Genomic DNA, 16,837 nt, shown 5'->3' on the forward strand with positions numbered 1-16,837 from the left:
ACTTGAGTCTTCGAGCTTTATTTCATCTGAGTAGTGCTCAGGGTGAAGTAGGAGGTCATGCATAGTACTTCCGCAGGTTGTAAGCATTCCACTGTTTGTCGATCGCTTTGCCGTTCCTAATGGTGAGGGTGTAGCTACCCTTGCCGCCTGCTCTACTAACTTTGTATGGACTTTCCCAAATAAGATTTATCTTTTTGGAGCCTTCTCTTCGAGTAATGATGAATGTTTTTCTTAGGACTAAATCTCCGGGTTGAAACTACCTGATCTTTGCCCTTTTGTTGTAGTTGGAAAGGAGTTGCTGCTGGTAGGCTGCAATGCAGGTGATAACCTTCTCACGTTCCTCCTTTGCCAGATCTAGATTTATGGCCATCTCACTCTGTTCTACTCTAAAGTTAACAGTATGGTGCTGATGTTCGGCACGATGACATTGGGAGGGATGATTACTTATGAACCAAATGCCAAGGAGAAATGAGTTTTATCAGTTGCTCGTCGTCTGGTTGTGTGATATGCTTATAAGACACCAAGAAGTTCGTCTGGCCACTTTCCATGCTTGTCTGTGAGAGATTTCTTGAGCCAGTCCAAGATTATCTTGTTAGATGCCTTCACCTGCCCGTTACCTTGCGGATATCTAGGTGTAAACATGTGCTACTTGATGCCTCATTTTTGGAAGAACTTGGCCAAGTCTTTGCCCTACGAATTACGGACTATTGTTGGTAACGATAGATTGTGGGATGCCAAATCGACAAATGATGTTCCTCTATATGAAGCGCTCTATGTCTAATTGAGTAGTGATGGTCATGGGCTCGACTTCTACCTAATTGGTGAAGTAGTTGATAGCCACGATCATCATACCCATGCCTCCAGTAACGGGCGGCATGGGCTTACCAAGTCGATTGCCCACTGCATGAATGGCCATAGACTTGTTTGCGGGTAGAGCTCGCTGGCAAGCAGTGCAGGTACAGGCTTGAAGCACTGGTAGCTGTCCCACTTTTAAACAAATTCATTAGCATATTGATGCATGATAGGCCAATAGTAGCTGGCGTTGAAGACCTTTTATGCTAAGGATCGACATCTTAAGTGGTTTTTACAAACTCTTTTGTGGATCGAGCTCAGAAATTTCAACTCATCGAGAGGCACTAGGCAGCGAAGATGTGGGCCTAAAAAAGATCTTCAAACGAGAATGCCATTCCACATGTAGTAGCATGTCGCCTTTATTTGGAACTTTTTAGCTTCCGATCTTTCTGCAGAGAATGTCCTATTGACTAGGTAGTCGATAATGGGGTCTTACCATCTTGGGGTTGCGTTGACTTATAACACCTCAGTTATCGATTTTTCCTCTATGCCCGACTTTCCCAAATAGTCAATTGGGATAAAGCGTCTGAATTGGTAATCCAAATCAGACCCTAAGGTGCAAATGCGTCTGTATGAACGTTGTCTGCTCGTGGCACCTGTGTAAAGGTGTAAGTCCGAACGCCTTAAGCTGCTTTTGTACCTTCTCGAGGTAAAGTACCATCCTTGGATCCTTTGCTACATACTCTTCGATAGTTTAGCTAATGATGAGTTAAGAATCAGAATAGATTGTGAGCTTCTTGACTGCCAGATCTTATGCCATTCGAAGGCCTGCCAATAAGGCCTTATACTATGTGGCCTGTCAAACTTGATCTCTCAGACTTCTCCTCATGAGATGCGGAATCATATTCTTTAGTACTCGATGGAGGTTGCGGCACCCAGTTTTACTAGCTAAGGTCCTCCTAAAATCCCGTTATAGGGAGACGGGTCGTTAACAATTGTGATCGTCTGCTTTAAGACTACTAGTGATGTTGTCACATCGAGTGTTATGTAGCCAATAACAGTTAAGGTGTATCTGTTGAATCCGGTGAGTACCTTTGCTCGGCGTATTATCATGTTTTCCAGACTTATCTTCTGAATGACGGATTAGCTGAAGTAGATTTATTGTGTTGCCGTTGTCTACCATCACTTTGTCCACTATCACGTGTGCCAATTGAACGGACACTACCAGAGCATCATTGTGTGGGAAGTCAACTCCCTCGGCATCCTGCTCAGTCAAACTAACGATGGGTCTAAGTTTGGCATCGACGGCTTGAACCTAGGAGATTGATATAGCCTACTGGACATTCCTCTTCTTGGTGTTGTGGCCCCCAAGTATTCAAACTCAACGAACATGTCGTTGATTATAATAGTCTTGGCAGACGGTTCTTTGTCTGCGTCTATTTCCTTCTAGATTGTGTAGTTGGCCTGTCCAAGTATCTATTGCATTTACCCTTCTTCACCAGCTTCTTTAGGTATTCTCTTTAAGTATAGAAGTTGTCAGTTGTGTGGCCAGGACCTAGGTAGAATGCACAGTATTTTGTGTGATCTAGCTTGGAGGTGTCTCATTTGAGTTGTCTTAGCAGCTTGAACCAAGGCTCACTCTTAAGGTCGCGGAGGATCTGGTTGATTGGGATCGAGAACTTGGTATAGTTCTTGGTAGCATGGCCTTCTTTTACCGGGGACCGGTCTCTGCGTTTGGCCTCTTGCCTGCTTCGATCGTTAAACTGCTTCTTGTCCACCTTATTCTGAGCTATCTCGAACTCCTTCTGAGGATGCTCAGGTGTCTTGTTCACTCGTCGGGCCTCATCCTAAAGCGCATGCTTCTCTGCTTGAGCAAACGAATCTACTAGAGTTAGGTATTCTTTCATGATCAATTCTCCAAATAGAAGATGATCTGCTGAAGTCACTTTTGGAAGGCTGTGCTGGCCATCGAGTCGTTGCAGCTGGCTATCTTTGCCTTCTCCACTTTGAACCTTTCCGGGTATGAAACCAATCCTACACCTTGTCTTGCAAAGTAGTGGCGCATATCTTGCATATTAAATCATCATTGGCTCTGTAGAGGATCATCATGTTGATGTAGTGCTTCAAGTGCCTTTCTAAGTCTTTGTCTCCCTTAAATAGGGTGAAATGTGGCGTATTGAACTTACACAAGGGCTCCGTCTGCTCGATCTCGTCCATGAAAGGTGATATTCTCATGTGTGCCACGTCCTTGCGAAGGGCATCATTTGTGGTCTCGATGCATTGGAATTCGTGCAATCGCTCAGTTATGAACCTCTCTACTTCTTCTTGAATTTGCCTCTGCAGGGGTAGCAGGGCTTTTGGCTGCCCCCGGTCATGACCTGCTGGTCTCGACTACTCTTCCATATGTTCGGCTCATCTATACTGTGGTTGCGGTGCATGTAGTACATTCCTGGCAAGGGAACAGATTAGTCATAGGTTGCCAGTTGAAGCCAAATTGAGTGACTACTCATCTCCGTCCGTCGTGCTGTCTACTTCGATGTGAGGTGGATGATGCTCCTTGCGAGCTTAGCTGGGAATGAACACTTCGCTTGGAAGATTGTCCATGTCGATTATCGAAGTGTGACCCCAATCGTGAATGTATGCTCATCCGGAGGCCTAACCTAGAATGCACGCTCATTCATGCGCTAAGACGAGAGTATACGCTATCTCAAGGGCCCAAGCGAAAGCATACATTGCCAAAACACTCGATTTGTGGTTGGAGAGAAACATCATCACATACCTTTATCCTACTTCGGGACACCTTGTCTGAGGCATGTTGCATCTCAATGCGCTATAGGAGCTGATTCACCAAGGTAGTCTACTGTGCAAGGGTGTTTGTCAACTCGGCGACCTGTCATGATAGGTGTTGTTCACCATTTGGAGTGGAAGAGCTGGGATGGTAGACACTTGAGTAGTGGAAGTGTAATGGACTCCAGGTGCAAAGCTTGAGCGAGGATGGGTCAGATCTGCAGTAAAATAGGGTGAAAATATCCTTGGTTCTACCGTTGGCCTCAAAATCTGGATATGGGTAGGTTAAATTGGTTTGGGACCATACTGAACCGTCTAGAGTGCGGCGGAAACAGGTTGGGCACATGGACGCTGGGCCGCCTCGGTTTGTTCTACTTGGCCTTAAGCTGGAGGCGCGTTGGGCTCATGTTAGGCTGAAACTTGAGTCGCGGTTAACGTAGCTTGGGCTTCCTCGATCTGGGCAGCTTGCGTCCAAGTGAATGTGGTAGACACCAAGGGTTGCTATGAGGGCGAGCAACTACCTGAGCCTGTGCCTGCTGGCTGCTTGTGCTATGGGCCTCCTGCACTAGGGTTTCCTCATGATGAGTGGAGGTTACCCTGTGGGCCATAGCAGTGACGGCTACCATTGTTGGCAGAGCCACAATACTTCGTTAAGGCAAATGAGCGGTCATTGCCATGGCAACCCTCGATAGGTGACGACGTAGAGCCATGTCACAATCTCCATCGGTGGTCCATGTCTTTCAACGTAGAGGGTCCCATGGGTTGTAGTTTCTAAATTTCCTGACATCGTATTTGTGGATCTACGAACGAAGAAAGTTGAAAGCAATAGTCTTTTTCAAGTCTTTGAATCAGAGCTCTCAATGAAAGCACCAATTTGTGGATGCAAATTTCTGCCTTCCTATGATTAATGAATATGCGCCTACAAAATAATGACACCTAAGATTAAGGCCAAAAGCCTCATGCACCCATGATGAATGGGAAATGGCTTTGTTGAAGAATCTCTGATGCCAAAGTTAGAATTCTAGAAAGAATGTGTTTAGAAGTTTGTGGGTAGCAAAAACCTCCAAAATTTTGGAGATAAATGGTGGATTTATGGGAGAGATGGAGGAGATGGGCCGGTCCTCTAAGGTTTAAGGGTGGTCGGCCCTAGGCTTGTGTTTAAGTGAGAATATTCCAAGATATTTGTGTAAATAAATATCTTAGAGTGATTTGGTAAATATCCTAAATAAATGGGATTATCATTACTTACTTGAAAGAAGCCTTCTTTGATTAGGAATGTATTTATGATAAGAATAAGGAATTATCTTATCATAAATACCTTTGACTTTTCCTATGCGCAAGTGTGCCTTGAACAGTTGTTGATCTCTACCTGCTTTACCTCAGCTGCGCATGGTGAATGAGACTGCTCTCTGCTTATTTAAGAGGGGCAGTCTTATCTTTCTTAGGGAATCATCCACGTGTCAACTCCATAATTTTTTGGATTATTTTTTGCTCCACACTCCTCGGTCCATAAATCCTCCATCGTTTGCTAAATGCTTGCTTTCGATTGAGAAGCCTCATATGGCCAATGTGTTTACTACCCACCTCGAGAGCGAGTCATCACTCACTCAAATAAAGGTGTGCAAAATTGCTCTGTTGTTGGTTTAGGTCTTCGTGCTACCTACTTCTACGGTTTTAATGGTGTTTTGTCTTCTTGCTTTGTTGGCATAAGAAGTTTTTCCTTGTTGGTCCTCGGGTGATGGATATGGTTATTGGGGTGGGTTGCTTATTTCTTTTGCTGAGTATTTTACAGGCAAAATTGTGTATTCTTTGTGCATCTTTGTTGTTGTGTAATTACGGATTAGATTTGTTCTTCAATTGGGACTTATTTGCATTTGTGGTTAATTTTTATGGCCTTTTTTTGTTAGTGCTGATCGCGTATCGGCTGATCCAAACAACGAATTGGTGAGGTACATAATGGTTCTGGCGATGACAACTCTTGTCAACTGACAGAGCCTAATTGGACCATCATGTGATTTGCTTGGGCTTCTTTGTCCACTTGGCCTACTAGCAGTTTTTATTTATTTATTTTTTTTAATTTTTAATTTATTTTAAGTTTATCCCATATAACTTTTTTTTTTTTTTATCAATGAAGATTATGTTTGACACAAAAGAAAAAAAAAAGTAAAGGTTCTTTTTGGACTATTGAAATCTTAATTTCCCTAATATTTCAAGTTTTTTAAGGTTGGTTCGTATTTCGAAATTGCATGCTTTTATATAGGTTTATTAATTTGCTGATTCAACTTAATTATGTGCCATTGATAGGTTTTGTTTGGGCTTTCTTTTTTACTTCCTTCGTTTTGTAATTTTTACAAGGATTTTACCTATGTAGATGTATCTAGTTACAAGTTATTATATGTGGATCGGTTGCGGGAAAGAGGTAACAAACGAGGTATTTTGTAGAGCTTGGTATTTTTTTTTTCTTTCGAACAAATGATAGATTATCTTAGATTAGTCATCAAAGAGGTTTAAACCCACGTCGTTATGCAATGGCTTAACACATTTTCATCACTGTGGTAAAGGACCACTTGTATTTTGTAAAGCTTGGTTTGCTAGCTTGACATGGTGAAAAATGTGGATCAGTTGCCACAGGAACAAAGAAAAGAATGGAACGTTATGTTTTCAATTAAGTATTTGACACTTCTTGTTAGTTATCAATGAATAAATTGATGTTAATTTAAATCGTGTTCGTTTTGAGTTTGGATATAATTATAGGTAGGTTATGTGAAATGAGCAAGGACATGATTCGGGAATAGAGGCATTTAGTAATCAAATTGAATTTGATTCTAATTTGTGTGAATTAGTAAACAATTTATATGATTCAATACTATTAGTACTCAGATTTTTAAAAATTTTAGTACACAATTTCAGCTGAAGTCTTACTCTAATTCCATTTCATTTCAACTCTTCCTCAATTCAATTCATTCTCAATTCCTGTCATTTGGATTACAAATTAGTATAAAGTAATTTTTTTAAATGTTGTTGGGGGTTTGTCTTTTTGTAGTTAGCTTCTGTACGATTTTTATTACTAAAGAATTGTATTCTTTTTAACAAATGAAACAATAATCGAAGTTCCAATCATTTTTCCTTCTTCTCCCTTTAATTTCTTAACATATCAAAGCATGGTTTTCAATACGTATAGAACTACAGACTTTGGTTTTCTGGAGAATACTCTCTTTTTAAAATAAAAGAAAATTAATGATCTCATGCTATAATGGGTTTCATGTTGTAAAAATAGTGTAAATGCCCGCTCTGAAAATTGTGTGAATTGAGACATGATGACTTTGGACATCGGATCATGGATTGGTAGGTATTGGTCGAGAGAGGGTTCTCGCCAGATTCTCTTTGTAAGGATTTCGGGAATCCTCAATTCACATCAGGTTGTAAATTTTTTTATTTAAAATTGAATATAAATAGTACCTGACGAAAATTGACCGCACAATGTACAATGAACGAATGTGATTGGAAGATCTCCGTGATCCTCACAAAGTGTGTGTGTGTGTGTGTATATATATATATATGTTTAGGCTAAATCACTCATGGGCAACCAAAACTACTTGATTTCCAATATTTCTGCCACTAAAAAGTCCCACAAGAGCTGCAGGAGCACTCTCAAGGCCTTCAGCTATGTCTTCCACATACACTATTTTCCCTTCTCTGATGTAGGGGATCACCATGTCCAGAAACTTGGGGTAGAGGTGGAAATAATCAAACACAACGAAGCCTTCGATGCGAATCCGATTGTAGATGATAGAGACGAGGTTGCTAAAGTCTTGCGGCTGTTTGAGATTGTAATATGAGATCAATCCACATACCGCAATTCGGCCATGACGTCTCATGTTAAGGAGCACAGCATCCAGCATTTTTCCTCCAACGTTCTCATAGTAAATGTCAATGCCTTCAGGGAAGTACCTTTTCAAAGCTGCCTCCAGGTCAGGCTCTTCCTTATAATTGAAAGCCTCATCAAATCCAAGCTTGTTCTTTAGTAGATCGACCTACAGCCATGAACGCAAATTGTGGACTTTATGATACACACACACACACACACACACACACACACACACAAATACAGTTATTGCTTATAACATGTCCGTTTTTTTTTTCCTTAAGGAATGGACTCGTTGAGAAAACCTTATTTCTTTCCAATTTTCTTCAGCCTTAGAGTGTATAATCACCTTTCAAAGTGTAGAACTTAAACTTTACGGGTTCTAATCTCGAGTTAGTTGATGGCTTCGATTATGCGTTTTAAGTAGTATCAAAGTTCAATAAACTTTATCATAAAGTGAGATTTTCTCAAAAGGTCCGTCCTTTATAAAAGAACGAACGTGCTACAAAAAGAATCTCTATTGCTTTAACTTGTTTTTGATACAGTAATATTTGACACTAAGTGGAAGGAGGATATGTACTTTATGGAGAGGGATTGGCAAGGCCACACAATGGCCCAACCGCTTACTAGATATCAAACTCAACACAAATATTATACATCCGCGCCATCCATTTAAATCGAACATGAGACCTCTCACTTACAAATGAAGATGAATGCTACTAGACAGTAACACTAGTTGGTTTAGTCGCTTGAACTTTGTTTGCTGAAACTTGCACTTAATGAGGGTTCTCCTTAATCATTAATTTTATCCCAAAATGACTATAAAGCTAATAACTCACCTTCTCTTTACTTCCAACACTTCCAACAACATAGCATCCCATCAGCTTTGCAAACTGCCCAACAAGCTGACCAACTGCACCAGCTGCGGCAGAAATGAAGACATAATCTCCCTTCTTCGGCGAACAGATTTCATGAAAACCGACGAAGGCAGTTATACCCGGCATACCTAAATGATTCAAAGAAATAAAAGATTAATATAGTGATTATACAGAGTATGAACATATATAACTCATAGTTTTGATGAAGAACTAACGCATACCAAGAAGTCCAGTATAGTAGGAAAGGGGAACATCAGTGTAGTGGATTTTAAAGAGCTGTTCTGGTTCTGTGATGATGCTGTACTCTTCCCATCCTGTTGTCCCCCAAACCAAGTCACCTTCCTTGAACTCCGGGTGCCCCGACTCCAAAATTTTAGCCACTCCAAACCCATTTAATGGCTGAAGAAATGCATCAACGAGTATTTATTTTCATATTTTTCATTTAGTGAATTCAGTTCTAACATGCTTAAGCCAGATGATTGAATCTCAACCCTCTAAAATGAGAAAGCATAGTGATTTCATACTCCGTCTTCTCCTTCCCCTATACTATTCTTTGATTTATACAATCCAAAAAAAGAGAGATGAGTGTATAGGAGATAAGGGAGAGTGAGAAAATAATTATCTGATAAAAAATACTTGGGTATGGTCATTCATGCTACGTCAGTCATCTGCCCATGAAAGGCAAGGGCGATTCCCTGCATTCAAGCCCTACAAAGGCCTATTTTGGTGCCCCTGAATGCAGGGGATCCCCTTATGCATGTCTTAGGCAGGACGTGGAACGTGGAACGGGTGGTTCTTGATCACCACTGCCTTGGAGTCCTACAATCTATAAATCACAAAAATACATAACCAAAACAGAACATTGATAATCATGGAACCAAACAGAAAATCAAGAAAGCCAAAGAGATTGCTCACAGAGCCAGGAGTGATTGAAGTGAAGACACTATTAGGAGGTTGAGTTCTATTCATACGAAGCCTCAAATAAGGGTCGCACGACAAGTAAAGGTTCTTGACCACCACTGCCTTGGAGTCCTGTGGAACCTTGAGCTTCAAGGTACTAACTGTCACGTGCATGTCGGACTCTTCGGCTTTTTCAGAGACATAGTTCTTCAGTATCACCTGCTTGTTCCTCACTTCCTCTGCGCCACTCGTCATTGCCATTGCCATTGCCGTTGCTCAACCAAAACCAAACTCTATATCTTTTCAGGTCCTCTGTTTCTTTGAAAAATATGTAGCATTTAATTTACGGGGTAATGCTACAGTGTCCAAAATTTTAAACCAAATTATATGATTGTTGATGATTGGATTAATATGTTGATTAAAGTGCTCATTTTTTTATTGGTAACATGTCATTTGGTTTACTTAGCATTATCTTTAATTTACGTATCAAAGTTTGCTTGATTTTGTTTGTCAACGAGTTTGAGGTGTTGTATGGTGGCACGTGTATGGTTGGATATATCTCCTTCCATTCCATTTCTGCTCAAGAAAGCTACGGTTATGTCATTATCTTAAGGAATCATAGATGGAACTAATACTATAGCTGTCAAGAAAAGTCCATGCTCCTAATCTTTAAGAGCATTCCACCACACGAATACACTGACGTTGCCACATGGGGTCCCTTGTCATTCAAGCAACATAACCAACATAAAGTTGTTCGCGAGACCAACTTACATGACATAAGTACACCGCCACTATAGTGTTTGGTGTCAATCATACAATGCCACGTGGAAATATACTTGCATGTAGCGTTGCCCACATGACACGAAACATCACGGTAACGATGTTGGTTAATACAAGATGCCACAGTTACTGTATAATCGTTCCATGGAAGTCTTTCTCGTCATTCATTCTCCGAAAAATCATCAACAAACTCCTTTTATGTCAATATAGTGAATGAATGTTAAACATTGTGCATATACTAGTTGAGTATTTGTAGGAGTTTCGTCATCTGGGAAAAACAGTAACATTCACAATTTCACACAGAAACATAGCTGCCTGTGTTTGATGTGTAAAGGATACTCTGTCCAGCAACAGCATGGGATTTCTAATCGCCAAAGCGTCGTCCATGAACCTTTACTAGGACATAAATTCTAGCTCATTCAACTGGGAAAAAATTAGTCGTTTTACGCCACAAAGACGACACTTCATTTTACGTCACTCCATATACCCTGAAAATAAATCAATCAAAAGGAGGAAGGCAACCGTTGATTTCGGCAACCCAAAAAGAAAATGTAGAGAACTGAACAAGATTACAAGGCAGAAGTAATGTGCTGCTGCGTACAAAAGCTGAATTAAGGAAGAAATTATATCATAAATATCAATACTGGTGTTTTTCTATTAGACAAGCTAGGAAACTATTGAATTGCATCTCAGACAACTTAATTACATCACAGTCGCCCGCTTGTTTCACCGAGTTAAGGCGAAAACTCTACATATTGATTTAAAAGGGTAACTATAAATAAGCAAACTTTTTTATAGAGAGGCCTAATCTGTTCCCAATAAAAATTTGTTGGAAAATAATTCGATAGAGAGGCCTAATCTGGAAACGGCGGAAGCAGCACTACAACTCTCACCTTGAAAGTTCTACAGATGAATTTTCGAATGGTTTTCAGCACTCTGGAGATGAATTTTGTTGCTCAATTGATCAGGTTACTGTTTAACTCTAGAATTTACTAACCACGAAGATCTTCGTGGAAAATTAACACTATTTACACATTTTCCCAGCATAAATGGTAACAGAGACATGCAAACAATTATCGCATCTGCATTACCTTATAGATGAAAAAAGCAACTTGCAAGCATTTACTATAGTAAATTTATGCTTCAACAGGGTCTTTCGCTCCCACAGTTCTGTTCTCTTCAAGTGGTTTTCTGACTGTCTCAACCGTGGAGACTTCTTCCTTACCATCTTCGTCAGAACTACCCTTGTTGCTAACGAAGATCCCTAAAAAAAGTAGTACAAGCTTATTAACCTGATGCCGCTCAAAAAAATTCACTCCTTTTAAATACCAGTTGAACAAATTATTATAACTAATTGTCCTTGACAAACCTATGAACCATATTCCAGACGCAAGAAACAGAACAGATGTCACAGCAAGAGTTGTTATCCTCCAATTTTTAACATGGTCCTACATATGAAAAGAACAAAACCCAAAACAGGAAAAACGAACACGGTGAGGATGCTAAACCGACAAGACAACCCTTCTATGAAAATTCACTCCAAACTGAACACTGGAATCAACTTCTTTCCCTTGCTGTCAGTATACCGCCTAGGAGCTGCTTCTCCAAATACCAACAGTAATAGAGTGACACAATTATATCATCTAAACATCAGCAGTAATCTCCACTTCTCAAACAAATTATATAGAAACAAACTTTGAAGGCGCACCTGGAGTATTCCAGCAAGAGGTGAGGAAGGAACATCACCAAAGATGTGGATTGAAACAGTTGAGACAGCCATAGCCAATGGCCTAAGACTTGGTGTCACGCACCGCAGAGACACATAATTAACTGGAGCCTGCCAAGGAAAAGTGATTAACAGGGCAAACGTTATATAAAACTGGAATAGTAGGTTATATTTATTATATATCAGTGAGCAGTCATTATCATATTATATGCTTCAGACCAACCACATATGTGTGGGTTTTCATCCCTACTGGTGGTGCTTATGTGCATAATCAAACATTGAGTTATGGCGTTAAAAGTTTAGTAGACAAGATCATACTCATCATATACTAATCCACTCATTATTATAAGCAGACTATTACAAATTCAAGTTTAGCGTGCACAGTATGCATTGAAACCACCAAAGTTCAACCCAAATCGGAGAATGTTAAGATTACCTGGGTTGCAAACACAAGGAGCTCCCCCAATGCGAAGAGAACTACAAAACCATACAAGTTCCTTACACAGAAGGCACTGAAGCAAAATATTGCGCCTAGAAATGTTGCAACAGAGAGAAGCTGTGAAAGAAGCAAAGGGTTTCAACAGCACATTCTAATAAAACATGTTAAAGAAGACCGTATTGTAAACGCTGGACACAGGCAGAACTCACCTTAAAAGCGTTATAAATTGTGGCAGTCACTGCATCAAGGATGAGCCCTCCAGCTAACGTCCCCAAAATTCCACAAACAATTGTAATACCTCCGAACCACATATCTGGCTTATTCTGTCCAAAGTTCCAATGAGCGAGAATACTGTCAGAATTGTTAGAATATTATTTCCTTTATGCTAGACTGCCGTTATTAATATAGTCTATTATATTCTGATAATGCATTTATAAGGTAAAAGAGCTGATCCCATAAGTAATATCACTGGGAGATCATCGATATACCAACGCTTTTGATAGTTAAGGTCAAAATTCAGTTTCCTTTTAGCAAAGAAAGCAGGATTACATGACAAAAAAAAAAAAAAAAAAAAAAAAGAGCAAAGGGCTATACCATATGATAAATGTCATAACCAGCCTTTGGTCCCCAGTACGAGTAGGCTCCAATGACAAAGTTATATGACACATAACCTGCCAGTCAATTAAATTGTGAGGAAAAAAATATAAAAAGTTTGTAAATAATAAATAGTAACCTTTGGTAGCACTCTATCAGTACTTTCTTCAGTTAAATTAGTGTAAGATTGCAAACATTACCACATTTTTTTTACCCAATACAGGTATACACACGTGTAAAAACATGATCAAGATCTATAAGATTAAGTACAATTGAAATTATATCTTACTATATTAGGATAAAATTTTAGAAGAACAAGTAGAGGATGAGGGAGTACCTAAGACATTAGCAACATAAACTTTATCGAGCAAAAGCGCTTTCATATCTCTTGAGAATCTTGAGAGTTGGCTCAAAGACTTTGTAGCAGGGCTTGGCCTGAAATACACAAAAAGAAGAACAATCTAACAGATAAGAAATACCATTTTAGGATGTTGGATGTGTAATAATCCTGTCCTACCCTCTCGATTGATTCTATCACGCTGACATTAATAAACTTTTTTTTTTTGTCAGTTGATTAGGGGGCTAGCGGCCGAAAGATCCAACAGCAGATTAAGAAGCAAGGTCTAGCCACATGAGACACAAGTAAAAAGAGAACAATGTATTTATTTAAACATGTTACTAATGTGCCCATATCTGAAATGGAACTGGCATTTGAATTGCAGATGCATTGCAACGGTTTTTGTTATTTGAGCACCCTACCTGGTAATGCTCAGCAGGTTTTCCCAGTTGACAGAGAGCATGGGAACACTTCTGAAGTGGGCTAATAATTCTATTTTTCTCATAATTACAAAGGACAGTGAAGATAACCAAGTAATAGGGAAAAAGATGGATGCAATCGTTACTTACCAAGAAGCTTTTTCTGTGACATCTGAATCTGCAGTTAGAAGCTAATCAGAATAAACATACAAATTTGGATAACAAATAACTTCTTGAAATTTAAAAAAAAAATATATCAAGCATCGGAGAACTGCTTCCACACTACCATTCATAATCATTACGTTGACCATCTTAGATCCACCCAAAGTTCCTGTCCTTACAAATGCATTTAAGGAAAAGGTACAATGTAACTGATTATATCGATAAAAATGATTGAAGCTGAACAAGGTTTCTCACACATTAATACTTTTTAAGATTAACGAGGGATATCTTTTAGAAATTAAAGAATGGAAAGTTCAAATGCCCCATTGTTATCCTACACTGCTAGTAAATGACAACACAAACTGTTCTTGGGACCATTTTCGAACTAAAAAATACAGAGTAATATTTGTTTTTTGAAACATGAAATCGACTTTGCAAAACAACAATAGAACATGAAATACCTTCAATTAAAGGACTAGTTGTTTCAATAGGTTCCAAAGTTTTTCTTGTGTCAGCAGGAGCAAGACCTAAAGTTACCAGTTAAGTTACATTACAACAAATCCGATGGATCATACATAAAACATAAGCTTCTTTATCACAGACGATGCATCACAGAGTCACAAAAAGAACGAAACGATAAAATTCACCTTTCAACTCCAATGGTTTCACCACAAAAGCCAATACACAAAATGGAAGCATACTTAATGCCTCTCCCCAGAATGCATAACGCCAACTGAAACTGGATCCCACCTAAACATTGATCCAAAGCAGAATATCATTACGACAAGACATCTAACCCAGTGCAAAATCACCATGATATACAAGGATGCTACCAATAGAGAAATTTGATTTATTCAATCTAATGACCACAAATAAAGAGAGGTGTATGAAGGCTAAATTGCAGTTGAAATCAATTGCCCTTACTACAAAGAACTAAGAAGTTGAACAAGCCATTACCTTAGTACAAGGAAAGAAACGCTTAATTTTAAAACACTAGGATACATTCCAAATTCAGAAGTGAAGGGGAACCTTCAAGAGCAGAGAGTATTGCATGTTGTTTCTTGCAACCAACAATTTAAGTTATCAAACTTTTTGATTGGTTTTGTAGATTGGGAGGAAGAGAAAGTGAGGGAAAGGCCAGCAATTGCCTAGATACGTGAACCGCTATCTCTATAATTACAGACCCTAAAATATTGAACTGATTTTGTCAATGATGTCATGGATATCCAACAATATCATGCGAGGTGATTGGTACCATGAGTAGAAGCAGATAGATGAGCCTACCCACAGTAAACCAATTAACAAGCTCCGATAGACCCACCCCCACCCAAAAACAAAACGGAATTTTGAAAATTCAACCAGCAGCCTTTATATATGTACAAATATGAAGTTAGCTTGCAAAATTTAAAACTTACAAATCCGCCGTAAACATAGCCCACGGCAATTCCAGTTGGTATACACATGTAAAACATAGCAAGCCATGCTGTTTTCTGGGCCCACAATTGATAAATATTCAGCATAATTGTGAAAATAATCATCAAATATTGTCTACCTCTGAAACATATTTGATTGTAAAGAACAATAGGGAGGGATGAAGAGAAGGGAAAGAAAACAAACCTGAGTTGCAGGAGCATGGTCATCGATGAATGGTGCTGCAAGACTAATGAAAGATGCCTCACCAACTCCAACCAGCCTAGAATGGTAAACCTCAGTTATAAACTCACAATCTAACACAGGAAGGTGATGCTGATGCAAAGAACAAAGCCAAAGTTGTAAAATCGGAGAATAGTACAGCATTGTTGCACTCACATGCGACAAATTGCAATGGTCCAAAAGTTAATTGAACCACCACACCCGGCTGTGGCAAATGTCCAAATAGATAATCCAACTCCAATCAGCCTAAAAGGATTGTGACTGAAAAGACAACAATGCTTATGAACTTGAAACCGCATCGAGCTGAGGATATCTCCATTGAAGAGATGAAAAAGTTAGCAACTCATCTCATGCATACTGTAAGTACTCACCTTTTTGCCAACGATGCAAAGATGGGTGAGGCCACAAGAAGCCCAACCATAAATGCAGATGACAGAGAGCCGTCTTCAAAATTGCTCAATTTAAAATCTCCCCTGTAAGAAACATGCCACCGTAAACCAAATACAACCAACAGATCAAGGGAATCGTGAAAAATAGTGCAAATTATTCAAACAAGTGACCCTAATTAGATGCTTCACGGATTTTCAAAAACTTATCGGAAATGAATCTAGTTTCTTGATAAACAAATGGATAATAAATGCATATGCCACAACAGCCACTGGATTAGACAGCACAATGCCAGATTAATATTGGCCTCTAAGGCTCCGAAACTCTCATAAGAAACTTTAAAAATCTTACTGAATTCCGGTACCCGCGGTGCAAATGCCGCTAGGATCACAAATCCCAATGCTACCGTTGACACCATTGCTGGCTATTGCTCCTCGATCGACATAATTAATCAAGTTAATCACACAGAACATCACGAGCAACCTGTTTTACATACGAAATAAACAAAATATTTGATCACATTCCACGAGCAACCTCTTCCCTTCAAATGCAGCTTCAAAATTTGAAAATTTACTGGCTCAATTACATTTCCAGATAAGAAAAGTGCAGAAAACCCAAGAATTTTTAATTCAAGAGTAATTTAAAGGAAACTGAGTTGGGAATGTTTACCTTTTGGGGGTGAACCATGATGGATATCGAGGTGAGTCTGAGATGGGGCTCTCCGACATATCTGGGTTGGGAGGATCGGACGGCGGAGTAGGGGTTGGAGGAGGCGGTTGATGGTGCTGCTGCTCTTGTTGCTTCTCTCGTTGTTGTGATTCCGCCATAATAATGATGAGATCATGAGAGAGAGGAGAGGAGAGGAGAGGGAGGCGTGGAGAAAGAGAGCCTTGTTCCGCAAGCAACCTCCAAAGTTTACAGCACCCTCTGCCTCTGCCCCCTCTCTCTCCTCTCTCTCAGGACACATCTTTAACCATGTTTTGAAACTCATTTTTATCTATTTATAGAAAATAATAACAAAAATTTGTTTTAGTAGTATGGTCTACGGGTATTTCTGTTCGAATGGCGAAAGTTAGTAGATTAATAATTATACCATAAAATAATACTTAAGCAAACAA

The 16,837-nt window shown here is 39.5% G+C and overlaps 2 protein-coding genes across 2 annotated transcripts; both read right to left on the reverse strand.

Annotated features, from left to right (window-relative positions):
• Window positions 1-6,980: 6,980 nt before the first annotated feature.
• LOC137720717 (2-alkenal reductase (NADP(+)-dependent)-like) lies at window positions 6,981-9,561 on the reverse strand. The gene is made up of 4 exons (XM_068459824.1): window positions 9,238-9,561; window positions 8,544-8,721; window positions 8,284-8,450; window positions 6,981-7,613 (listed from the first exon to the last, which is right to left on the reverse strand). Exons 1-4 carry the CDS (start codon window positions 9,487-9,489, stop codon window positions 7,152-7,154), a joined length of 1,059 nt encoding a protein of 352 aa, XP_068315925.1. The 5' UTR covers window positions 9,490-9,561; the 3' UTR covers window positions 6,981-7,151.
• Window positions 9,562-9,945: 384 nt separating this feature from the next.
• On the reverse strand, window positions 9,946-16,644 carry LOC137721281 (probable sphingolipid transporter spinster homolog 2). Its single transcript, XM_068460387.1, has 17 exons — window positions 16,389-16,644; window positions 16,071-16,202; window positions 15,704-15,805; window positions 15,489-15,593; window positions 15,297-15,372; window positions 15,095-15,169; window positions 14,327-14,429; window positions 14,141-14,206; window positions 13,668-13,695; window positions 13,099-13,196; window positions 12,762-12,838; window positions 12,377-12,490; window positions 12,165-12,284; window positions 11,711-11,839; window positions 11,372-11,450; window positions 11,094-11,266; window positions 9,946-10,490 (listed from the first exon to the last, which is right to left on the reverse strand). Exons 1-16 carry the CDS (start codon window positions 16,544-16,546, stop codon window positions 11,139-11,141), a joined length of 1,590 nt encoding a protein of 529 aa, XP_068316488.1. The 5' UTR covers window positions 16,547-16,644; the 3' UTR covers window positions 9,946-10,490; window positions 11,094-11,138.
• Window positions 16,645-16,837: the final 193 nt, after the last annotated feature.

The sequence above is a fragment of the Pyrus communis genome, chromosome 16 (genome assembly GCF_963583255.1).
Source record: "Pyrus communis chromosome 16, drPyrComm1.1, whole genome shotgun sequence".
Classification (NCBI taxonomy): Eukaryota; Viridiplantae; Streptophyta; class Magnoliopsida; order Rosales; family Rosaceae; genus Pyrus; species Pyrus communis.

Excerpts from the sequence above, each read along its gene's own strand:
- LOC137720717 (XM_068459824.1), bottom strand. The coding sequence starts at position 9,489 with ATGGCAATGGCAATGACGAGTGGCGCAGAGGAAGTGAGGAACAAGCAG. Across the intron at positions 8,451-8,543 it reads CTACTATACTGGACTTCTTG|GTATGCCGGGTATAACTGCC; the intron begins GTATGCGTTAGT and ends TGAATCATTTAG. Across the intron at positions 7,614-8,283 it reads GTGTTGGAAGTAAAGAGAAG|GTCGATCTACTAAAGAACAA; the intron begins GTGAGTTATTAG and ends TCATGGCTGTAG.
- LOC137721281 (XM_068460387.1), bottom strand. The coding sequence starts at position 16,546 with ATGGCGGAATCACAACAACGAGAGAAGCAACAAGAGCAGCAGCACCAT. Across the intron at positions 16,203-16,388 it reads TCATGGTTCACCCCCAAAAG|GTTGCTCGTGATGTTCTGTG; the intron begins GTAAACATTCCC and ends TATGTAAAACAG. Across the intron at positions 12,285-12,376 it reads CAATTTATAACGCTTTTAAG|CTTCTCTCTGTTGCAACATT; the intron begins GTGAGTTCTGCC and ends CTTCTTTCACAG.